At 47.3% G+C, this 25,575-nt stretch overlaps 1 protein-coding gene across 3 annotated transcripts in view; it reads left to right on the top strand.

Moving 5' to 3' along the window:
- DNAH9 (dynein axonemal heavy chain 9) overlaps nucleotides 1-25,575 on the top strand; it is a 211,213-nt gene that overhangs the window by 61,067 nt on the left and 124,571 nt on the right. For all 3 annotated transcript variants that reach the window (XM_076353524.1, XM_076353525.1, XM_076353526.1), the window contains 7 exons: nucleotides 2,910-3,083; nucleotides 3,840-4,047; nucleotides 8,528-8,693; nucleotides 10,020-10,122; nucleotides 11,607-11,846; nucleotides 21,920-22,081; nucleotides 22,907-23,103. In XM_076353524.1, coding sequence (XP_076209639.1) covers nucleotides 2,910-3,083; nucleotides 3,840-4,047; nucleotides 8,528-8,693; nucleotides 10,020-10,122; nucleotides 11,607-11,846; nucleotides 21,920-22,081; nucleotides 22,907-23,103 — 1,250 coding nt within the window. The remainder of the gene's footprint in view (nucleotides 1-2,909; nucleotides 3,084-3,839; nucleotides 4,048-8,527; nucleotides 8,694-10,019; nucleotides 10,123-11,606; nucleotides 11,847-21,919; nucleotides 22,082-22,906; nucleotides 23,104-25,575) is intronic.

Here is a 25,575-nt window from a genome sequence, read left to right as displayed (position 1 = left end):
CACTGCCGTTCTCAGAGGCTGCTCAGGTGCTCACTGGGGTCTCTTCCTGTTTTTTCCAGGTGCCTCAATGCTAGACCAACAACATCTGCTGGACTCTTCACATTTGCTTCATGCCAAGGAGCACATGTTTCAGGAAGTGATAACACAGGTCAAGCTCAGCTTGGTGCTCACTTGGTGCCATCATGCCTTGTGGCCATTGAATGACCTGTGCAAGACCAGCTTTCTTGGTCCTTGTGGAGGACTTAATCCTCCATTTCCTATGTGCCAGCTGGGAAACACTCAGCCTTAATGTTGTCAGTGCAGGGTGACTTAAAAAAAAGCAACACACCAAACCTGGGAAGCACTGCTTGTCCTTGCTTCAGCGGTACAAGCTGCTGTCTACTTATAGGAGCTTATAGCTCCTCGAGCAAGACGGCTGGAGTGCGGTCGCGTGGCAGATGGACACTGCGTTCCCTGCACCGCAGCAGAGTCAGTCCCTGGCATCGCAGGCTTTGCTGCCTGCTGTCTGCCTGGCTCCCCAGTGAGTGGTGGCCTTGGTGCAGCACGCTCTTGCTGGGCTGTTGTGCGGGTTGCAGGAGGAGCTGTGCTGTGTGGGCACAGCATCCCTCTGGGAGGTTTGACTTTGAGGCTGGACTGTGCATTGCTGCTTATGATGCTCTGTAAATGTCAGAGCTGAGAGTGCAAGGATACAGCAGTCCGAGCGAGGGGAAGCCTGATGAAAAATGATCCAATATAAAATCTGTTTATTGCTCTCCATTGAAGGTGCCCTTCGTGCTGACCTTTTGCTGCCGAAATGTCAGGAGAAACAGTCTGGAAGGCTTCCTGCTACTCTGCGCTTGGTGGTGGGTAGCGGGGCCCCTGTATAAAAACAGATTATAGATCTGCCATTTCCAGGCTCTGAAATTAGCGGAAATCCATATGGGGTTTTATTAAGGAAGCAGTTTGACTTCGACACCGTTCTGGCAATAGAGCCGGGGCTGGAGCGGCTCCACTTAACTGCTCGGTTAGGGAGGGCAGGCAGCCCATCACAATGCAGCCGCAGGCAGTTTGCCTGCGCAGGGGTAAGGGCACCCTTGTGAGAAAGCTTTTAGCAGTGATGCACGTCCCCCTCCACTGCAGGCTACTCTGCTGCCGGCACCGAGGAGTTATAACAACAGGAGAATGGAGAATTACAGTTATTCTGCCTTTCTGAATAGCACGAGACTGCAAAATCGTGGATGCTAATAACATGTTTTTCAAATCCTCTCGTCTTTTGATGGATGGTGGTTCAGGAGACTTTACAGAGGACACTCGGTTCAGTTCAGCTTCAAACTTGGGTTTTCTGATGGAGGCTTAGCCGTCTATGGGCAATGTGTTAGCGGTCCCACCTGGGCTTCTGGCCTGGGAAAGTACATTGAATGGCTATGGGGAGGAGAGACCTGCAGATGCCCCAGGACGAAACTGTGCTGTTAAAACTGGCTGAATTATGCATCTGGTATTTCACAGGCATCTTTTCAACAGCACATTTCCCCTCCTTCCCCCACCCACTTCTCCCCAGGGCAGAAGGCTGTAGTCCCTGTTGTCTGCATGGGAAGACGTTCAGGCGGAATGACTGGCCCGATGTCATACAGGAGACCTGGGGCAGGGGAGGGGACTAAGCACATTTTGCAAGTCCTGACCCAGCATCAAAAGTAAAACTGTCACCCCAGCTCTTGAAAAAATTCAGATACTCCAAAATCTCCATGCATAGAAAGATATAATGGGGAAAGGCAAGAAAGCAGATGCTTCCGGGGCAATATGGTAGTGCAGAAATACAGCAGAGCCAAATGGGCATGGTCATAGAATCATAGAATCATTTAGGTTGGAAAAGACCTTTAAGATCATCAAGTCCGACCCTTAACCTAACACTGCCAAGTCCACCCCTAAACCATGTCCCCAAGTGCCACGTCTACATGTCTTTTAAATATCTCCAGGGATGGGGACTCCACCACTTCCCTGGGCAGCCTGTTCCAATATTTGACAACCCTTTCAATGAAGAAATTTTTCCTAATATCCGATCTAAACCTCCCCTGGTGCAACTTGAGGCCGTTTCCTCTCGTCCTATCGCTTGTTACTTGGGAGAAGAGACCGACCCCCACCTCGCTACAACCTCCTTTCAGGGAGTTGTAGAGAGCGATGAGGTCTCCCCTCAGCCTCCTTTTCTCCAGGCTAAACAACCCCAGTTCCCTCAGCCGCTCCTCAGCAGACTTGTTCTCCAGACCCCTCACCAGCCTCGTTGCCCTTCTCTGGACACGCTCCAGCACCTCGACGTCCTTCTTGTAGTGAGGGGCCCAAAACTGAACACAGTATTCGAGGTGCGGCCTCACCAGTGCCGAGTACAGGGGCACGATCACTTCCCTACTCCTGCTAGGTCCCTCTCTGGTGCTTTGGTACACTGGTGTCTACAATCCTGCTTCTCCAAAACACTGTGGCTTGAAAAGAAGCCAGAAGACAACAACTAAGTATTAATAGAGTGGTGTGATTTATGAGGAAAGGCTTTAGTATGCATACTTTGACTAACCATGACCACAGATGTAGACGGATGTTGTGTCCTTGTCTGTTGGAAGAAGTAGGCACCAAGATCAATCAAGCAGTCTGTTTAGTCATAGGCACGTATTTCTCATTTTCAAATTGATCCATCTATCCAATCTCAGACATACCAGGAGTGATCAACACAAAGGATGAATTATTTAGGTGAATAAATAGGAGTGATGAGAAGAAATGAAGAAAATGAAAAATTAGGCTTAATAATAGGAAAAAGGATTAGATCGTTATGCTGTGGAATATATTTTAAGGACTAATCCCACCCTGGTGGACTGGGATAAATAACATTCTCCATCACTAATGAATTTTTCCAGATGAGCATATATTCTCCACTTTTTGTCTTGCAGCTTGTGGACTACAGAGTGAAGTTCAGCAAGTGGTGGGTGGCAGAATTCAAGACTATCAAGTTTCCCTCTCAGGGCACAGTCTTTGACTTTTACATCGACCCAGAAACAAAGAAGTTTGAGTCTTGGTCTAAACTTATTCCCCAGTTTGAATTTGATCCAGAAATGCCATTACAGGTGCGTGAATCTTGCATGCTTTTTGTCTGGGAGGGATACATGCATTTTCGTGACTGTATGTGGGCATTTCAATTGTCTCATTAAAGGTCAAGCACTTCATAATAAGTATGGCATTCTTATGAGGTACAACTAAATTACCCATCTTTCTTTACTGTGCTTTATGAAGACACATCCTCCATCCATCTTCCAAGTATGAGTGATGTACATGAGGGGCAGGCTCAGAGCCACCCCAATGACCCAGGAGCTGGTGCGCCCAGGGTGCAGGACGGGAGGTACATGATGGGGGGTACATTTGGCCAAGGACTGCAGCCTGCAGGATGTGAGACAATGTAGTGACACAGCCCCTGAGATACCATGTCGTCATCCTGTGCCTGGCTGAAAATAGAAAAGTTTTTATGATTTGGACAAAAAATGAGTTTCCGCAGGTAGTGAATTGCGTTTGCCAGCTACACTTTTCTTTCCTTTTAAAGTGCCACAGTGAGCAGATGACTTGTAAAAATTGTTACTGTTTTAGCAAAATGTGTGTTTGTGGGGAGATCCAGATGCTGCTCCCAGCATCCAGCTGTCAAGGTTTCATCTGTACAGACAGTTTGATTTTAATGGCTGGCGGCAGCGTATCATTCCCTTCCTAGTGCAATCTAGAAACTGGGGTCACCTCACTCATTCCTGACTCTCCCAATTTACTTCTCCCCTGAACATGGCTGTGGGGTTGTGGCAAGGATGGGGACTCTTACCTGCTCGTTATGCCTTTCTCAGACTTGCCTGGTGCCCACCACTGAGACGGTCCGTGTGCGGTACTTCATGGACAGGCTCCTGGAGCGCCAGCGCCCAGTGATGCTGGTGGGTAATGCCGGCACAGGGAAGTCTGTGCTGGTGGGGGACAAGCTCTCCTCACTGGACACGGATGCATATGTGGTGAAGAAGGTCCCGTTTAACTACTACACCACCTCTGCCATGCTGCAAGGTAAGGCAACGGCTGAGCCACAGGACTTCTGGCTGGCAGTTTACCGAATTCCTGGGGCATCCAGTGGGGTTTGGCGCGGGATGTGGCGCTCAGGGGAAAACCTGTGGGTGAGCTGCCCGTGTTGTTTGTGGGCGCTGCACTGACACCCGCAGACTCTTAAATCCCACTGTGAAACTCTCAGGTCAGCAGACCCCTGGTTTTGTGGAATATGACGTTTTCCAACATGAGGGTTTGAATTCTGAACACCACGACTCTGGCTCGGGGCTGTGCCAAAGCACATGCTTAAATCTGCTGCTGTTTTGTACAGCATGCAGCTCGTACTTGACTTGAGGTGTGTCTTTAATATGTTTGAATTTAAGCCCATGCTGAATAGGATGGGTTTCTTGGCTAGGATCCACACTGTCTTCAGGATGCAATGACGGGAATTGCATCCCAATTAGCAGTGAGGATGGTGCTAATGGATATGTGCAGGCTGTAAGCCGGGGCTGCTGGTTCCTGGTGCTGTCCTCCATGTCCTGCCGCAGCCTGACGTGCTCCCATGGAGCAGGTCCCATACCCCCACCTCCCCAGGGGGCACAGGACTTGCTGACCTTGGGGGCCTCAGAGTCCCAGGGAATTGCTGGCTCTGGGGAAGCCCATAAGAATATTGCCGATGACAATTTTGGCACATCAGTGAAAAATTAAGTTTGGGACGAAGATGAGGTCAGTTTTGCTGTGTAGTCTCTTCAGAGGCAAAGAAGAAGGAGGGAATCCTTTAAAAGTTGCTCATTTTGGAATGATGTTTTCACTTTGAGTTGACATAAAGAGAGATAAAATAACTTTTTACATGTATCTATTAATCAGGAGTGAAACAATCTGGTTTGTTTTGAGTTGAATAACAGCTGTGGGACACCGTAAAGCAAAATGCTTCCTTTACATAGCTTGGTTTGACCCAAATGGCCTGAAATTCTTTTGCTCTCCCAGCCCTATACAGGACCACCATCCATGAAGCGTTGGTGAGACCAAGGATTTAACCTTCGCCGTCTGGGTTGTTCCTGGCCAAGTGGTGCCAGGTGGGGACATGCTCACAGCCCATATTGATTCTAAAAGCAGTAAGCATCTGGGACTTCATCCATGCTCTGCCAGGCTCCCAACACTGCAAACATTTTAAGAGAGGTGTCAGAGCTTAAAATTGCCCTCTGGGACTGATCTGCTTGCCGAGAGGTGACAGCACAGGCTCAGCCCGTGCTGTGTAACCTGGGGTTGTGTTGTGAGGCCAACATCAGAGCTTTCTGGGGCAGGTTTGCAGTTTCTGGGCCTGCTGGTGCCCACTGTACCAGGCTCTCCTGCCTGTGCCAACCAGCCCCACAGGATGGTGCCGGTGCCTCTGCCCACAGTGTGAATGGAAATTATTTGGGTTACATGTCCTTCAAGCAAAAAAATGGGTAAAATCTCACCTATTGGCCAGTCTTGCAGCCCTGAGCGGTGTAAGGGTTAGAGCCTCCCTTTTCTCCTCCCAGGTGCCTCTTTTCCTTTTCTCCCTGTGTGGGGTCTCCGTGAAATGCCCTTGAGCTGGTAAATGGGCTGAGGTGTCTGTCTGTCCGCCCTCCTGCCTGAGTGGGGGAATGCACGCTCATTTATCTCCATCTGGACGGGGCGAGTGTGTGCAAGTGATGAGATTTATACAGGCAGACCTGGCAGCGTGTCCCTATTTACTCTGGCCGTGAGCTATGGGCTGAGACGGCGACTTTCTTCCTCTGCAGAGAAGAGCAAGTCATCTTGCGTGGGGATGAAGATGTGGCTGTGAGATTTGCATTGGGAAGCATGATTTATACTGTTTGGCCTGGTTCCCTACTGCTCATTTTTTAGACTTAATTTGTCCCTTTTTATGTAGTTTGTCAGTTGGCTGCTTTTTTTTCCCCAGCAGGCACCTCTTTAAATTTGTAAACATGGATACAAAGCAGTTTTGGAGTTGTTTTTTTTTACTTAAAAACCTGAAAGCCCGTAATTTCCTAGACAAGATGCATATTGATGCAGAGATTTATGAGGTGCAGAGCGTGCACCTTGCCCTTTAGGGGAAGAACAGCTGTGTGGTTCAAACCGTCCTTGCAGGCCCTGTGGCTCACAGAAGTGCCACATGCATAGGGGTTAAAAGGAGCCAGACACCCTCTCTGCCCAAGCCTGGGGACATTTTTGGGGTTTTCTTTGGCATATTGTGACGGAGTGCCACTCTCTCTGGCATTTATTGCTCTCTCAGCTCATTGCCCTGGACCTCTGGTCTGCTGCTCTCTCTGCTTCGTGCCCTCTTGGACCTCTGCTCCTCCTTACTCCTTCTTCAGATGTAGCCCTGGCTTCCACATGCTCCTGCCTTGCTCCTGTCATTCAGCGCCTGTCCACTCCAGATCTGCCTTGAGAAAATTCCAATAAATGTTTTTTTTTTGTTTGGTTTGGTGTGTTGTCATCCCCCCGTGTCATTCCCCCCCCCCCCCCCCCCGCCCCGATCAACAGCCAGCAGGCAAGAGGAGTCACACTTGCTAAGTCTCCTTTGCAGGGGCTGTTTTCTTTCAGGTGCTAATTTGAGTATGTCAGGATCTCAGAGGCAGAGAAATGGACCCTTTATTATCATTGTGAGATACGGCTTTGAATTAAAATGCAACTTTCACGAACATGTCACTTGATCCCCAGTAATTGCATTTCAGTGTGATGAATCTCCTGCATACTTGTTTAACCTCAAAAAGGGCTGATTTTATATGTTAATTAAGGAATAATTAAATTTAAATTAAATGCTTATTTGAAACACTTAATTTAACTTGCTACCAGAAATTTCAAATGTTGTGGTTTTATTGAAGGGGGAGAGAGACTCCACTGAGGAAAGATTCATCATTTTTCTTAGCACAATTCATTCCTTTGTGCAGCAACTGTCTATGACAAAAAATCAGCTGAATTTTGAGTAGTGGGAAAGACAAGCTGTCTGCAATGCACCGAAGCAGTAAAAGAAATGGTGTTTTAAAAGATTTGTGGTCTGAAAAAAACAGAATATAAATCTTCCTTAATAACTTTTGCACATGATAATGAATGGCTTAAGTGTACATTTTCACAAGGAGATTTTTATAAAAATTCCCAGTCCCATTTCCATTTGCCAGTCTTCCCTTATTACAAAGAATTGCTACTTACCATGCTGCTATACAGCACCTTACAGGTCTGTTGACAACCCAAGACTGTGTAAATGAAACAAATTCTGCCACCATCTTCAGGAGAGCAGTGAGCCCTTGAGACCGAGGATGCTCTCCAAGTAACACATGGCAGAAAACCCATCCCAGGATCTGGGCAGAGGAGAGCTGCTTCTGTTTGCTTTTCCACTCACTCAGTCAGTAAAGGTTGCTCAGGCTGCAATCAAAGGAATCAATAACCTATAAAACATTATGTGCAGCAACGTGGGGTGATTTTTATTAAATATCAGCCCAGCATTATAAATATTCCCCACATTTTATAATCTAGAGCAACACATAACCTCAGCCTTCTGCTAAAACAAATTAAAATCTTCCAAAGCTTTGAAATGAGAAAATTTTCTCTCCGTGCTTTCCCTTGCTCATGCATGACCCTACTTAAAACTAGGTGGTAATTTGGCAGCTCCTGTTGGAAATGAGTCTTGTCACATTTTCTGGAGGTTTGGGTAATGCTGGGGAGGGGATCAGGGAACTTGTGGGTATTTGGTGCATTTAAATGAAAAATATTATTTTGTTTGTCCTGAAGAAGTCCAGGAATTTGGCCCCAAAATCATTTATTACTTCTGTCTAATGGGGGTAAAAAAAATGCACAAACACTCATAAAATCAGCTTTGCTCATGGGCTTCTGTGCCTACAGCATCTCCTTTTTTCCTTCCCAGTGCCCAGCCACTACTGCCCATGTTAACGGCACGGTGGCTGTACAGCTGGGGCAGGCGGCAGAGGATATTCACTGCTCTGTTGTATGGATCAGAATAACCTCAGCAAGCAAGATTTTGTTTAAAAGATTATGCAGAAGGGATTCAAAAAGCTTTATCTCTCATGAAAAGCTTCTGTTTGGCCTGAAGTAGACCTGTTTTGTAGGAGGCTTAGTTTTGCCATATTTTGTTTGAAAGGAGGAATTGAGAGGTTTCTGATCTGGGTCGAGTCAGACCAAAAAGCTGCCCAAGGGTCCTGCCAGCCCCGTGCAGGGCTCCCGGCTGCTCTATAGCCACAGCTCGGGGACAGCCACCACCCTGCTGGTGAGCAGCATCCTGTGCTGAGACCAACTCTTCCTCCCCAAAAAGCAATAAACAGCCCAGATGCCAGCTGGAGGGGGCTGGGAGCTTCCCCCTGCGCTGTGAGATGAGCCCTGCCTGTCCTGTGCATAGCTCAGCTCGTCCTGGGGCTGCTGTAGCTACACACAGAATGGCATCCAGCTGGGTTGAGAAATCATTTTTTATTTTGCAGCAATGACCCCCCCAGTAGCTTAGCTTTGCAATTCTGCCTCCATACAGGTGTGCTTGAGAAGCCTCTGGATAAAAAGGCTGGCAGAAATTATGGGCCTCCGGGTACCAAGAAGCTTATCTACTTCATCGATGATCTGAACATGCCTGAAGTGGATGCTTACGGCACGGTGCAGCCCCATACGCTGATCAGGCAGCACCTGGACTACGGTCATTGGTAGGAGGCTGCTCGGGCTTGGTCATCCGAGACCTTTTTGTTCAGCTCCAGTGTTGGGGATGGGGTTTGAGAAGAGGTCAAAGCGCGGTTCCCCCTTCCCATCCCATGTCTGCCATCACGTCTGCCTGGGCTGGGCTGGAGCTGGCTCTGGGTGAACGAAGCATTGTGCACCCTCAGGGTTTCCCCTGTCCCCAGCAAAGCAACTCATTTGCTCATAGCCTGGTTGAGAGGAGCTGTGCTCTGCTCTTGCTGCAGTTTGTGACTGTGGTCCCAGTGCAAAGTCCGCAAGGGGAGCGTGATGATCAGCCTCGATGCCCTGCGATACGGAGGAAGGCCATGGATTTGGCCTCAGCTGGGATGATTCGCCCCTGCTGTGAGCACCTGATATTGTTTTCAGTCAGGCAGCAGCAAACAAGCATTTTCTAGGCAGAGGTAATTTGAAGGAAAAACAGTGACAGTGTTTTGGAATGAGATTGGTGCATTTTAGACCATTGCCAGCAACACCGCGTGGGACAGCAATATTTGCTGCTCTCCCTGTGGGGAATACAGGGCAGGGACTCATACCAATTTGCAGTCTCCTCAGCTGCATGCATGCCTGAGCTTGGCCAAAAGCTTCCCGAGCATGGAGATAGGGGAGGGGAGGCAGAAATTTTGGGCTATGGATGTCGGGAAGTCGGGCAGAAAGAGGGCTCTGCTGGTTGCATGGGGGCATTGGAGGCACAGGGGGATGCAGGATGCCATGTGTCCCCTCCCAGGCACATCCAGGCTTTCTGCCCGCACTCTCAGCAGCGCCTGCCAGGGTGTTGCACACTCGGTGTCCCCTCTTGCAGCCTGGTGGGGCTGCAGCTCACTCCAGGGCTGCCCTGGCCCTGGTGGTAACCCTGTTGGGGCTGCACCCCTGGCTCCGTCAGCGGACTCCCCATCCTTTCTGTGCAGGCAGCAGGTGGGCAGCTGCATCTGGCAGCAGGCAGCCTGCTTGCCCCTGTCCCAGGCTGGCTCGAACCAGATGCACTCCTGCGATTTTCTACAACTTCCATGCAAGTGACTGGTACAACCTGTGGGCTTTTCTCAGTACTTGTTACTAACTTATAGAAATATTAGCTACGGGTTGTTGAAGCTGAAAAATTTCCACCAAGAGCAGGACTCTTGTGCCAGGCCAGGTGCAGGCATGCAGGCAAGCCTGGGCCCTGCCTTGGCGAGATGCAGAATTTGACCCCACTGAAGACAACTGGACATTGGCAGCCCATGGACATGCGCTGGGGGAGATGCAGCAGCTGGTGCTTGCAGGCTGTGGTCACCGTGCTGCTGCTTTTGTTTTGCCCAAAGGTACGACAGGACCAAGCTGTCGCTGAAGGAGATCACGAATGTGCAGTATGTGTCATGCATGAACCCGACTGCCGGGAGTTTCACCATCAACCCGCGTCTGCAGGTAAAGCTCTGCACAATAACAGGCGCATCACTGATTTTATTATTGGGTGGATTATTTAAATGTGAGGCCAGAGGAAAACACTGGCGGATCTTGCTGTCTTTTTATCAGTAGAAATGGCATGAATCTGTCGAGTGACTGTAATTCCTAATGGTGAAGCAGCAGACTTGCTCCCTTTTTCCCTTGTTTGTTTTTCCTCACATTCTGCTGCTCAGTCGGAGGAAGAAGTCACAAGTTGCCAGCCAGCTTAACACCTACTTTTAGGACAGCCTTCTGGTTCATACAGACAGATTTTGCCTTCATTTAGCTCATATTTGCCTCTGGAGCATAGCTCATTAAAGCCTTTTGGTTTCTAAAATTTCCTGATGGAGCTGGCAGTGTATTCTCATTAAAAGGAGGTGTGGGGGGGAAACCCAAACAAACAACCCCCCCCCCAAAACAGTACAAGTGCTGATGGTAACAGAAGTACAGATTTGGGAAGAGATCTTAAACCTCAGGGCTTGATTTTTGGGAGCTGTGAGGCCTGACCTGGGTCATAGAGCTGGTTATTATCAGGTCTGAGGTTACTTACCCTTTTCTCCAAGCCATGAGGAGTGGCAGAGCCTGGTCGGAGGCTGTTCCCTGTGCCTGCAGATCAAAACCACTGAGCAGGTCCTGTTGGCATCCGAGGGGGACAAATGGCAGCCAGAGGGACGGTGCCCTTCCCAGCTTCATGGTGGGTGTTTGCCATGCCGTAGGAGGAGAAGCTTCTCATGTGAGCAGTAGTGGAGAAATACCCTGAGAAACGGGTGCCCATGCAAGAGCAGCTGTAACTCGGTGGGGCAGCTGCCGCAGGGACAGATCCTGCTCATAGCACTGCAGGCAGGGACCTGCCGGCCACTGGGGAGCCTGGAGAGTGGAGAGCAAAATTTATTCCCTCAAGGAGAAACGTCATGACAAGAGTCAGCCCAGGCTCTGGCTCCAATTTAACAAAGGACCCTGTTGTGTTAAAAAGTGTCCCATGGCTGGAAATGGGCATCTCCTCTGTCTTTGCAAGTTCCAAATCAATAAAGGGGTCTTCTGGGAGATGGCACCTTCTGGGGTCTGTTCCTAACAGAGACAGCAACTGGGCTTCATCAGAGGTCGGTGGGACCTTCAGAGCCCTTCAGCTCTTCAGTGGACCAAACTTCCAGCGTAGCAGTTGTGAAATGGAGTTGAAAATCCCTTGTTTAGCGAGTAGAATGATGTCGCTTGGCAACTGTCCTCTGCTGGGAAATTGGAAGAGGGAAATAGCCTTGTTCAGGTGGACTGCAAGTCATAGAATCATAGAGCATCCCAGGTTGGCAGGGACCTCGAAAGGTCATCTGGTCCAACCTTTCATGGGAAAGGCAGCCTAGATGAGATTATCTAGCACTGTGTCCAATCGCATCAAGTCCCCGAGGGCATTTTGCTTGAGAGGTGGTTGCCCATCTCTCTGAGCTTTCCATATCTTCCTTTCTCTTCCTCAGCGTCACTTCTGCGTCTTTGCTCTCTCCATCCCTGGTCAGGATGCCTTGTCCAGGATCTACAGCACCATTTTAATGCAGCACCTGACGAGTGGGAATTTCTCAGGGGCTGTCCAAAAATCAGTTCAGCAGCTGATTGCCCTGGCCCTGGGACTGCATCAGAAAGTAGCTGCTACTTTCCTGCCAACGGCTATCAAGTTCCACTACATTTTCAACCTGAGAGACTTCTCCAATATCTTTCAAGTAAGTGCAATTGCTGTCCTGTGGCACTTGGAGCTTGTTCTGAGGTCATGGGAGGCTGTGGACCTGTGTTCCCTTGGCCCAGCTAGCCTCGGTGAGCAAAACGCAGTCTCCCATCTAGCAACGACACAGCATGTGTGTCCCCTGAGTAAAGGGGGTGACCTCAGGCCATTCCCTAATTCCTGATTCATTTTGGATGGATTCCAGAGCCATCACCCATGGCTTTAAGGAACATCAGTTAGAAGCTTATTTACTTTCCAGCCTCCTGTGGTCAATGGGGAGGGATAATAGCTCCAGAAGGAGGTGCAGGTTTTGGGTGGGTTGAAATGCCCTCTGGCTGTAAAAGGGACCAGCTGAAGGGAGCTTTGGGCTCCTGAGGTCAGCACTTAATTAAGTGACTGTTGGTGAGTGTGATGGAGCTGGGCTTGTCTTTGTGAGCCTCAGTTCCACACAAGTAAGTGTGGGGATTAATGGCACTGCTCCACTACACAGGGAAATTATTTTATTGCACTGAAGTAGGTGGTGGATACTTAGTGGGCTACTGGCCCTGAAGATAGGAAAGCAGTAACTAGTTCAGCTGCTCTGCCTGGAGCCAGTGCAGCTTGCTGGCCTATACTGGCACGTCCTTTTAGCTTCTTGATGGTCAGGTACTCAGCATGTGCATGAAGGATGGCATTTAAAGAGTTGATAAACAAATCAAAACCAGCTTTGACTTAATTGCTGAAACTGAATTACCACTGGAGCCTGTTCTGTACCAAGGGGAAGTTGTTCAGCTTTAGAAATGTTTTCTTCCAACAGTAGGGAGATTCCCCCCCCCCCAACCCAGAAATCTCATGCTTTGAAGCAGTAGATATTACTGCTCAAAGAGCCTTTCAGAGTTTAAGGCTGATTAATAAAGTTTGAGAAAATTCTCAGCAGCCAAATCAAGAGATTTGAGATACCATAACCTTTTGTAAAACCTCAGTTTGTAATTTGTTGCTATCCTTATTAACGTCTGTTTTACAAAGTAGGTACTGAAAGTTCAGTGCCCTGTGGTCTGGTCCATCAGACAGGACTTGAAGTAATGACAGCCAACGGGAAATCCAAGAACAGGACCTTGAAAAAGTTAATAACGCCATTGTGTCAAGAAGGAATCAGATGTGTCACTTGTGCTCAGCTAAACATCAGCAGCCTTTGACGTTAGATGTGGGTCATGTTAAATCCTGGCTTCTAGTTAACCTGTGCTTTGAAAGGCAGAGAGAGAGAAAAGAAGTCTTTCAATGGGAAGCTTTAATTTTAACTGTAGTCTGCTTGAAAGGTGCTAAGGTTGCGGTATATTAGAAAATGTCCTGCCACATCTAGATGCTGGGCCAGAGGGTAGGAGCAGTGACAGGAGCTCAGATGGCTTTTCCTTTATCACATGACTGCAGGAGTGGAGGAGTGTGGCTCCTTGGGCTCATAACGTTTATTTAAATTGTAGTTCATTTTTTTCTTGAAATCCTTCCTTACCTTGTGCTATTCATTCTCAATTATTTCCTTACCTTAAATACTCTTGGATTTTGAGATTTCCTGATTTCTTGTTTAGCTCTGCTGGAACACAATTTTTTTTCCTGAAATTGAGTGTGAGAGAAGCTCTGGACTCTGGGAATGCATTTCCTTATGTTGCATTTGTTACATCTTCATATATTCATAATTTAGCTCAAGCTCTCTTGTCCAAACCCCTGCTCAAGGATGGCCAACTTCAAACTTAGGTCAGACTGATCAGACAAGTTTTGAATGTTTCCAAGGCTGGAGTTCCCATAGCCTCCTTGGCCCTTGTTGCACTTCTAAATCCACTCCATGGTGAAGTTTATATATTTTTATTTCAATCAGAAATTCCCTTGCTACAATTTGTGTTTGTTGGCTCTTGTCCTTTTGCTATGCACCTCCAAAACAAAATTTGGCTCTGTCTTCTCTATAACTCCCCATTAGGTAGTTGTAGACAGCAGTAAGATTTCCCTTCACCTTTTCCCCGGGCTGAACAAATCCATTGCTCTCAGCCTTTCCTTGCATGTCCTGTGCTCCACCATTTTACAGTCTTGGTGGCCTCCATTGAACTTGCTCCTGTATGTCAAAGTCTTTCTTGTACTGGGGGACCTGAAAGTGGATTGAGCCTCACACGCCTTTTCTCCAGCCTGTCAAGGTCCCTCACTTTCGTGTAATAATCTCTCTGCTTGGTCAGCATCATCTGCAGACCTGCTGAGAGTGCACTGCTTGGGTCATGGAGAAAGGCATTAAACAATACTGCCCTGGTACCAACCCCTGAGGAACACCACCGGTGCATAGCTGGCCTCCAGTTAAGAACTTTGAGCCTGGTGATCCAGCCAGTTCTCCACTCACCTTGCAGTCCATCCATCTGGTCCATGTTCTTTTATGATGCTTGATGTGATGGCATCTGGGAAGAAGAAAGAAGAAAAAAAAAAAAAGAGGGAACCAAACCAAACCAAACCAAAAAGACTCCAAAAAAGCAGGGCCATCTGAGTTGCCAGGGCCTGTGGGAAGATGGAGAATCGGTGGATGTAAGGCTTATAGGTTGGTGCATAACACCTTTTTCAAATTCCTTTTAATCCCAGACAAACAATCAAACACCGAGTGCATAATAACTGCATATATAAAAGGCGTTTGGGGGTTGCTGTTTTACCAGCTAGTCTGTAATGATACAAGCAGCCAATGATAACTGTTAAAGGCACAAACCATACGCAAATTGCAGCTGTGCAGGAGTCAACCCCTGGACTTGCTGCCTCTGTACTGTGATACTGCTGGCTCTGCTGAGGTCGTTAACAACAGCTCCATTTGCAATCTGTCCAGTGGCTCTGGCGTTATCATACCATCTTAGATATTAATACTGTACCTAAACATTTAAATAGGGCCTTACAAGCCCAGCTTGATTCCCTTTCTCAAAACTTCCTGAGAGCTCTTATGACAAGGAGTCCTGTGCTAATTGTCTCATTACAAAACACTCCAAGAAACTGTATCTTAATTGCTGCAGCTAATGAAGAATGAACGAGTTTGGACCTGGTATGCATGTGAGTGTTGCGCAGAACAAGGAAGACTGCCCCAAAGCAAGTCAGCAGTAATTCCTTTCAGCAGACAGATACGGGAACTTATTGCTCTCATGTTTGTCCTTCTGCACCCAATACCCATTGCCGCCTGGCCTGAGCTGATCAGGCTGACCTCTGTGTTGCATGGTGTGAGGGTTCAGCTGAAGGCGACTCCAGGTGTTCACTCCAAATGGTGGCAGAACACCAGAGAGATTTGTCTAGATAGATAAAGGTATTGGTGAAACCAAAGGGAAAAAGAGCAACCTATACACCCAGGGGTAGAAGGCTTGACAGGCAGCAGTGGGTTGACTTTGTCAAGCACTGTTCATGTTTGTCCTGACTAATGGAATGATCATCTCTGGGGATATGAGCATCTTCAGTGGGATTCCTTTTTTCCTGGCTAGTCATGTCCTCTCCCTCAGCAGAGAAAAATGGGCATTTCTGTGTATAGTTCAAGTTCAGCTCATCCTCATGGAGAATGGAGAGGAGCTCAGAGGAACTGTGTTTCTGAAGCACCTTGTTCACTGGAGATGAAAGGAGTCCAAAGTAACTGTCCTGTTGTCAGACAGTGGCACTTTGCTGGTCTAAGGTGGGATTTGGCTCCAGATTAAGATGCTCAGATTCAAGTGTGTGAGGCTCATCCAAAGCTGGGGAGGACAGAAGGCTGTCCAGCTCCCTCTGCCAGGGACACAGATGTGGTTTCACTCTGGTGCCCAAGTGTGAGTGTCTAGTGTTTTTTGAAACACGTCAGGACATCCCACCTGGGCTCCAGTGGCTGTACAAGGACACAGGTGTCTTCCTCTGTTGTATCTGCCTGCCCCATGTGGATGTCTTGTCTGAACTGCTTGAGCTGTGTTGCTTTTGAGGCTCCCTTGTCCCCTGAGATGAAGCCTAGTTGTGTTGACTTGGGAAGCTGGTGGCAAATCCCATGTATTCCCACACAACAATGATTTTATCCACTGTTCTCACTTGATTTTTGTCTCTGGACTTCACCTTCAGCAGGACAACCCTTAGTGCCTAAGCATTGCACCCAGTGGTGCCACTGCTTCTCTGGCATCAGCTAGCTGAGAGCCATAGGGTGAACCTTTAGTTCAGGCCCTCACGTAGAAATAAGCCGGTCTCTCCTGTGTGGCACCAGGGTAATGTGTGTATGCCCACTGTGGGGCCACTGGCTTCCCAAAGGGGAACACGAGTCTCCGGGGAGGTAGGGACTGGCAGAAGGGCTGTGGGTGAAGAAGGGGAACCAAGGGGAGAAGGAATCCAGCACCAGGCATGGTTTCTCTGATGAACACACAAACACATTCAGATCACTGCTGACCTGGAAACCCACTAGGGTCTGGATTGAAGGATGCTCCTTCCTGATTTTGAAAAAGAATAACAAGGAGTCTCAAAATCCGTGATCATCTTCAATCCCCTGGGCTCATGGGCTGGTATTGAATGGTTACAGAAGGCTCAGCAAGTACTGTAAAACCTACCTGTAATAAACCAGCTTAGATTTGCTGTCACGTCTTGGTGGCAATGTTCAGGGTGAGGAGAGGCTGGAAACCACAGTCCAGGATGATGGGCAAGAAGAAGCTGGAGTAGGATTAGGCAAGATCTGCAGGACTGGCAGCCCTGGCTGCTTGTCCTTGGACTATATCACCTACTGTAACTGATGTTACTGTTGCAGGGTCAAGGTCACCCTTCAGGCCTTTATAATCTGATAAGCCTTTGGGCTCATCAGAAGGTGTTATCTGTTACTTTCCCTCTGTAGTGGATCCCGTCTGTAGTTGAAGTCCGACACTACTTTGCCTTGCATATCTTTAGCACCTTTTCACACCTTTGGGTCCCACCATGCACTGCAGAGTTAAATTGATTGGTATGCTCCAGGCAATTTACCCTTGATTAAAGAAGACAGGTCTCTGCAGTGACAGAGTTGTGGATTATGCTTTTAAAAATATATTCCCTGCTGGCTCATACTAGAGAAAGCCCTGTTGCTGTCTTTCTTTCCATCTGAAAGGGTTACCATGGTATTATGCCCTAAATTATATCTGTCATCTCTGTAAAATAATAATTATAGACAGGGTTGTATTTTTCTTTTTATTCCCATTTCTAACAAGATTTTCAAGCAGCATGTCGCATTAAGATCTGCGGCAGTTGAGGAGGAACAGCCTCTCTCTCTTCCTGACAGCAAGATGATAGCAGTGGCTCCGGCGTGCCTCGCTCCAGCTGAGCTTTGCCTCCACGTGGGCTTTAGCGGCCGGCAGACTTCACGCTCCTTTGCATGGGGAGGGATTTTCATATTTACCCGTGGTTGAACTTGCTAAAGAGCCCTGCAAACTTCAGACTTACAAACGCTGAAATGCACCTTGTGCATTGTCTGCTGGTGTGTGGCTGGAGAGAGGGTGACAGCAGCGGCTGCAAGACTGGTGCAGGGTCAGCAGCACCTTTGTTTTGTTCCTTGGTTTGGCGCAGTTGTTTGGTATGACTTAGCCTTGGGATTGGTTGGGATCTGATTACCTGAGCCAGTCCGGTTTCAGAGCTTCCCCCTCCTTCTGTCTTACCCTCTCTGCTATTCCTCTTTCTAACAGAGCTCCAGATGCCAGTGGCTGGTTATGGGCTGCTCCATCACATGCAGCAGCCACAGCAGTATGTGGTGCCAGTGGGGTGGCTGGAGCCCCTCGTCAATCCTCCCTGATGAGCATATTTTAAAATTGGTACAACACCTTTAAATAGGACTCTGGGTTCATGGCCCACACGCTGTTGATAGTAATGCTGTGTTTGTCACTGTTTTCATGTCACTGCTGTCCACAAAGTGCTGAGGCTGCCCCAGAAGCCCCAAGAGTAACATCAGGAAGGAGCAGAGCAGGGTGCTTAGTCCAACAGTGCAGGACAGCTAGAAAGGGGTCACTATGCTGCACAAGTTATTATTATTTTAAATGTTATTTAGACTGCAAAGAAAGAGAAAAAGTAATTTATTTTTCTTACCTTTTTATGCCTGGGAGACTTTCTGTTCTGTCACCTTCTGATCACCCCCTCCGTGGAAGTGTGTTAGCTCTCTCTTCACATTCACCCATGCGCTTTCCCTCCCAGCCCGGCGGGCAGGGGAAGCAGTGCTGTAGGTCCTGGTGCTTAGCTCTGCTCTCTGGGTTGCCCATAAGGGCACTAGCAGGAAGCCAGCCAGCTGGCAGGTAGCCTTGCAGGATGCAAAGCTTAAGAAGTGGAAATAATTATCAGCTTAGCAAGCCTGGTGTCCAGAATTAACATTACGTTGCTTCAGACCTTGATTTCTGCACGTGTTACAGTTTTGCAGGTTTTACCAGAATGGCTCGAATGTTTATGGTGCCTTTTTTTTTTTTTAACCTAAACATTCAGCTTCCCTATATATATAGGTTTTATTGTGTTCTAGATAGCAGTATGCAAAGTCTTTCACTGTCTTGTAAGTGCGGAGGCCTCTTCTCTTTCTATTTTGGCTATCTATGTGCAATATACTGCATGTAAAGATGGAAACATCTCCTGATGTTACATAGAATCATAGAATAGAATCATAGAATCATTAAGGTTGGAAAAGACCTCTAAGATCATCGAGTCCAACCGTCAACCCAACACCACCATGCCCACTAAACCATGCCCCTAAGCGCCTCATCTACACGTCTTTTAAATACCTCCAGGGATGGGGACTCCACCACTTCCCTGGGCAGCCTGTTCCAATGTTTAACCACTCTTTCAGTAAAGAAATTTTTCCTCACGTCCAATCTAAACCTCCCCTGGTGCAACTTGAGGCCGTTTCCTCTCGTCCTATCGCTTGTTACTTGGGAGAAGAGACCGACCCCACCTCGCTGCAACCTCCTTTCAGGTAGTTGTAGAGAGCGATGAGGTCTCCCCTCAGCCTCCTTTTCTCCAGGCTAAACAACCCCAGTTCCCTCAGCCGCTCCTCATCAGACTTGTTCTCCAGACCCCTCACCAGCCTCGTTGCCCTTTTCTGGACACGCTCCAGCACCTCGACGTCCTTCTTGGAGTGAGGGGCCCAAAACTGAACACAGTATTCGAGGTGCGGCCTCACCAGTGCCGAGTACAGGGGCACGATCACTTCCCTACTCCTGCTGGCCACACTCTTTCTGATACAGGCCAGGATGCCCTTGGCCTTCTTGGCCGCCTGGGCACACTGCCGGCTCATGTTCAGCCGGCTGTCGACCAGCACCCCCAGGTCCTTTTCCGCCAGGCAGCTTTCCAGCCCCTCTTCCCCAAGCCTGTAGCGCTGCATGGGGTTGTTGTGGCCCAAGTGCAGGACCCGGCACTTGGCCTTGTTGAACCTCATACAGTTGGCCTGGGCCCATCGATCCAGCCTGTCCAGGTCCCTCTGCAGAACCTTCCTAACCTTGAGCAGATCAACACTCCCGCCCAACTTGGTGTCATCTGCAAACTTACTGAGGGTGCACTCGATACCCTCATCCAGATCATCAATAAAGATATTAAACAGAACTGGCCCCAAAACTGAGCCCTGGGGAACACCGCTCATGACCGGCCGCCAACTGGATTTAACTCCATTCACCACAACTCTTTGGGCCCAGCCATGCAGCCAGTTTTTTAACCATGAATACATCTCCTCCATGCATGCCCCTGAGAGCACGTTAGGGTGCAAAGAGAAAGAAAAATTTAAATGTCTTTCTCCACTGGATGATCTGATAATTTGATTTTCAATATCTTCTTTGAAGAGCTGCTCTATTACCAAAAATCATTTAGCTGTGTGATGTAGGACTTTTTAATACTGTGGGCAGTACCAGAGCTGGACGCTGGTCTTTTATTGAAGGCTTCTGAGGTTTTGGGGGAACCAATGGTAGTGGGGGGGAATAAAAGTCAAGAGAGCTGTCTGGAGTGTGTGGCTGTGCTAGACGGTTTTTGGAGACCATTCCTGGTCAGAGGACAGTGATAATGCAGTGTTTGAGGTAATGCTGTGGGTTAGAACTCATTAATGGAGCTGCGGTGGGAATTGTCCTGCCCCAGGCCAGGGCTGCTAACTGCCCAGATGTGCTGACGTGAAGTGCAAGCTGACCGATACTTGTCACTGTTTGCAGAGCTCTGATAGTCAGCAGAAATATCTCCTGGGCTTCCCCCAGTACAGTTGTGGTGGGTGCAAAGCACAGGAGGTCCTGCTGGAAGGGGACACGTTCCCTGGCAGGCTGATGGGGTCATGGGTGCTCTTCACTCTACTCCTTTTCCTGGAGATCATGGAAGAAAATGAGCAACTGGCTGAGGTCAGGTCCTGCCTTGTCAGAGCCGCGACAGCCCACCTCCGCTGGCATGTTGATGCGTGACAAAAACACAGCAGACAAGTCTTGCTGGGATGATTAGCATATTCCCCATTTCCATGCCAAATATGCATCGTCTCCTGGGGTGATTATTAAGCTGCTGAGGAGCCTGTCACTCAGAATTACCTGGTAATAAACCCTGATCTGATGGGTCTCGGCTGGAGGGTGGCGGTTCCCCCGCAGCCCGCCTCCATGCTCCTTGGCGGGGCGGCAGCGATCCCCTCGCACCCCGACGGGCACAGCTGTTCCTCTCAGCAAAGGCCTCTTCTGGCGTTTCGCTATTTTGTCGCCAATGTCATGATATTTGATGTCGTTGCCTAGAGAAGCCTCGGTGTGGCGGAGGGGGCTTCCTAACCAGCTTCTGGCCTTTCTGGCGAGGATGAGAAGCTGAAAGATTTGGCTGAAATACAACCTGAGGACTCAACAGCCAGATGGATAAAACTTGCATCAACATGGCAAAGGGCAAGGGATTATCCATTTTTTTTGCATGCTGGCACCACATCCATCACAGATGCAGTGACCCATGATCGTGCATCCTTCATGCGTCCCAGCATAGACACTACGGCATCTCCTGGAAGTTCAACCTCACTCACGGAGCATCCCCATCGCTCTTTGGGGATGCAGCTGGCTGTGTTCATGGAAGAGCCTGGTTCATGATGCAGCCTGTGTTCCTTATCCGCCTGCTGAGAGGAGCGAGGAGGGTCAGGTTTGCAAAGTGAGAAAAGGGGAGATGTTCAGCTGTTAAGTTAATAAACTGATTACAGATTTGTGAAGTGCGGATTTTCTTCCCTCTGAGGTAGCCTTACCTGTGTTTGCATCAAGAACACAACAACTTTTGTGGCTTGGGATATCTTTAGAGTGACTGAGTGATTTTTTTTTAATTTTTTTTTTAAATCAGTTTAGGACCTGATGGGTTTCACCTTTCCCTCTTTGAGCTGTCAGCTCTTCCCACTAATTTTTTTTCTGAAATAAATAAAATAACAATTTGACAGCTGTAATGACGAATGTGAAACCCAAACGATTTGAGCCATGGGCCAGTGAGCTGAGAGGGTCTGCTTTACATTGCTTTTAATACATTTTATATTTTATGTATAAAAAATTAGATGTCAGGAATAAAAGCTGTCTATTTAATTTATGCCATTGAAAACCCTGTGTGCTGTTAATAGGCTTAGTTATAGGCGACACCTCTTTGAAATACAATTCTTTTATGCATTTTAATAGAGTTCATGGTAAACATACTGTGATAAGCAGACAGCAACTAGTATTTCCTGCAGGCAGAATACACCTAATTAAAATTAATTGATTAAAAAAAAATCATCGCCACTAAAATTTTCAAACTATTTTTTATTCCTGACAAAACACCTATGGTGTGGTGTGGGGATGCAAAAAGCTGCACATCTGGGCTGGTGCCTGACTGTGCATGATCTTTGCTGCTGAGATCGGGACCACCAGCCCATCCAGGCTGTGTTGGAGATGCTGTTTTGGGTATCAAAATGAGCATAATGAATATAAACTGCTTTGGGAGATTGGGGGTAACAAAGGGGACATTCTCCAGGGGCTGTTGAGTAGGGGCTTATTCAGGAGTTCCATTGCAGGCTGCTGTAATAACTCTGCATTTAGAGTGATTTAGCCCCATTCCAGCATGATAGCCTGGATGCTATCCTACCTGAGGTGAGGTTAGTCCCTTAGGGTCAAGATGGGGTTTTCTGACTGTCTCTGCTCTCCACAGGGCCTTCTCTTCTCTACCCCCGAATGTCTGAAGCAACCCCAAGACCTAGTGAAGCTCTACCTACATGAGTCAAATCGGGTGTACCGGGATAAGATGGTTGAAGAAAAGGATTATGGTACCTTTGATAAAATCCAGCTGGAGATGGTGAAGAAATTCTATGATGTAAGTAAGTGTTGAGGTTCATAACTCTGGTAACGTACATGCTCACAGGAAAGAAGTTCCTTGGGAAAGTAAAGTTTTACCCAAGGTCTGTCCATCTCTCATGTGCCTGGAGGGCAATGCTCTTGATGGGACCCCAGGAGCAAAATCTCTGTCATCCGTATTCTGGGCTGCCAATGTTGCAATATGGGTAAATGATGCACTCCGTAAAGGCACTGGGGAGAGGAGATTTGGGCTCTGCGAATTAATTAAATTCCTTTATTTCAGTGCTTTGAGTCTCATGAGGCAAAAGCAGGAGAAGGGTCAGATCCCGAGTTTTGATGGGAGCAAAGTGAAATGCAGGCACAAATCCTTAGCGCTTTCCATTTTTCCAAAATATCTTTCAAATGAAAGCTCTAGACCTGCTTTCCTTCAGGCCTGGCATCACCCAGCAGTGCTGCCGCATGAATCACTCAAGTGTCACTGAAGTCATAAGTAGTACAGACAGTGCTTTTTCCTCCAGGTGTTATCATTGTCCACGCAACAGCCTAACGTTACGGCTGTTGCTGCGGGGCTTTTCTTGTGACCGCGTTCTCTTATGGTAATGAGTTGAGTTTTTGTGCTTTGCAAAAAGTTTTCAGAGCAAAGTAAGTCAGTACTGGAGCTTTTTCCTTCCCCCCTCTTTCCTTCTTGTTCTTCTTCCCCCTTTTCCAACATACAGGTGCAACTATACGGACATAAAAAGGCATTTGCTGGAACACCATCCTTTACTTGGAAAGATGGCATAGAGCTGCAGTGTTTTTTCCTATACTTGTTATATACATATATATTATTTTTTTTCTTTGACAGGACATTGAGGAAACTTTAGAGCAGACCAAGCAAATGAATGTTTATTGCCATTTTGCTAAAGACATTGGTGAACCCAGCTATAGGCCAGTTCCAACCTGGGAGCAGTTGAACCAGATCCTTGTGGAAGCCTTGGACAACTACAATGAAGTCAATGCTGCCATGAACCTGGTGCTATTTGAGGACGCCATGTGCCATGTGTAAGGGGATTTTATGGCTTTATGGTCTCATCATAGCATTTATCTGTGCAGATTGCTTCCATGAAGTTTTCTGGAGGATGTAGGTATCCGTAATTATAGCTGATGGAGCTGGAAGTGTGCAGAAGCTTCATCTGTCCATGTGGCATGTCCAGCACAAATACTGCACTGCTTCTCTGGCTTGTGTTTGGAGGGCACTTTTGAAATGACGAGGATGTCTGGGGCTGTCCGATGGAGGGACTGCATGCTGGTGGTTATTTTAAAGTCTGGTTGCTGTTATGATACCTTTGGCCCTTGATGCCCTGCATATGGCACAAATATTTATTGCATGTGACAATGTTCAAGTGCTTTATTGTCTTCAGTTGACAGCCAGCTACAGAACTAGTTATACTGGGATTTCCCTAAATGCTTTCACAACTGGTTTAGAGCCATGTTTACACAGGTTCTTAGTGGGATTTTCAAATGTATATAAAGCAGGATTATGTGCAGTCAGGCTACTAGTTTAAATGGATTGAGGCATTTAAACTGCTTTGATCCTTTGAAAATCCTGCTTGCATTTAGGTGCCTGGAGGTCCAGGTGGATTCCCTTTGGTAATTGGACATGTGAGACTGTAAGAAAATAGCAAGCCTCCAGTTCATAGTTATGAAGCTATTTACATGCCTGTGGTATAGATAGTGAGGTGTACCTCCAGCTTTCAAATACAATTTAAACCCTTGTTGGGAATCGCAGCAGAGGCAGACTCATTTCTGGGTGCTGAAAAGCAGATCTGGCCTTAGATCACTTCAGAACATGGACCTGCCCTGTAAATCATAGTTTTAACTGATTTTGTACGACAACGCTGTGTCAAGAGGTGCAGATTTGTGACTCTCATCTAGGAGGAAGCCGCTGTCCTGCTGCACACCAGTGTGTGTGATTTCGGTTCTCGCTGGACCTGGCAACATAATGCAGTCACTCTCATGCAAATTAAAAAAAAAATATATAAAGTGCTATTCCTTTTAATGAGCTGTTTAACCGTTTCTGTTCTGAGAGCTGCCCAACCTGTTACTTTTGCAGTGTAGTGTGCCGGCTACGCTGGGGCACATTTTCCCTTATAATATGGCCATTTACTCCTTTGTATTAATGAGCCATATGCAACCTGATGTCCATAGGTGTTTCTGCTTGCATTGCTTGCAGGAAGGTGACAGTAATGCTGATCTTGTGATCCTTTTTCACTTTACATAAATTGGGATTTGCGACAAAACCTGGCACTATCCCTCCAGTTAATATTGTGAATAAGCAGGAAAGCGAGGTTTGAGTGTTCAGCACGATTTTCACTGGAGCTGGGTGAATTTCATTCATTGCATTTGGAAATTGCATTTTGCTGAAATACACAACTTATTCCATCTTAAACAGCTTATGAATGTCAGCTTGCATTTGCTGAAAATTTTCAGTTGGGAAAAAAAAAAAAGAAAAAAGAAGAAAAATAAAAAAGAGAAAAAAAAGAAAAAAAAGGAAACTTTAAGGACTTCATTTATGTAAGGAAGTGGGAGATACCTCTCAGTCACCTCCTAAACCAGGGCTCATCGTGCACATTCACAAAGCATGCGGCCCCGGAGAGCACACGCTGTCATCTTCGGGGAGAGCTAGCCTAGAGAACTGAAACCAGGAGCACTAAAGCTCTCTGCACAAACTGGATTGCTTTTCTGGGTATAATTTCACAATCGGTGGGACTCTGCGTGTAGATCCTAAGACACTTGAGTTGTAATAAAGCAGTACGGTATTTCTCACAGTCTTATTTGAAAAATTAGTTAGATTAGTCTAGGAAAATACTCAGTTAAGTGAGCTGAATAAGGGCAATGATATGAAGAGGGGAACGGTGCTTGCATTTAAGATACAGGACGGTGAGGTTTTCACAGGTAGGGTCCTCTAAACCCCCCTCACTTGGGGTTTTAACACATGGGGATGTCAGCAATTGCTTAAAGAGAATAAATTGGAGGCAGGCAGAGTTTGCCATGTGACTCTCAGACAGGACAAGTGAACAGACCTAGGAAATAATAGCAAGTTCATTTTTAAGAGTGAGAAAACCTCACTCTTAAGTAGTGGTAGTTTGGATAAGTAAGAAACATGGACTGTGTTTTCCAGACTCGTTTTTATGCTGTTCTAGGCATATATGAATATGCTTTAATGCATAGCAGGACTCTTCACCTGAACATGAACCCCAAATGCTTTGTGAAGAGAAACCTTTACTGGGGAGGTATCTCAGAGCCTTGAATTTTTTTCTCAGTTTTTGCATGTCGATGTAATGTGCTTTTTCCCTCGTCCTCCCTGCAAAGGTGTCCAGACCTTCACCTTAAAATAGTTCTGTCCAGCAGGACTTGGCAGGTGGAAAAAAAATTAGACAGAGTCTGAATTGCCACCAAACTATTTTTTTCATCAGCTATGTCCTTTGTATAGGTCTCAGCAGAGACGGGGATTGATTGCTGACATGTCTCTCA

This window comes from Aptenodytes patagonicus, chromosome 16 (assembly GCF_965638725.1).
Source record: "Aptenodytes patagonicus chromosome 16, bAptPat1.pri.cur, whole genome shotgun sequence".
In the NCBI taxonomy this organism is placed as follows: Eukaryota; Metazoa; Chordata; class Aves; order Sphenisciformes; family Spheniscidae; genus Aptenodytes; species Aptenodytes patagonicus.
This window is presented reverse-complemented; position numbering and strand designations above follow the sequence as displayed.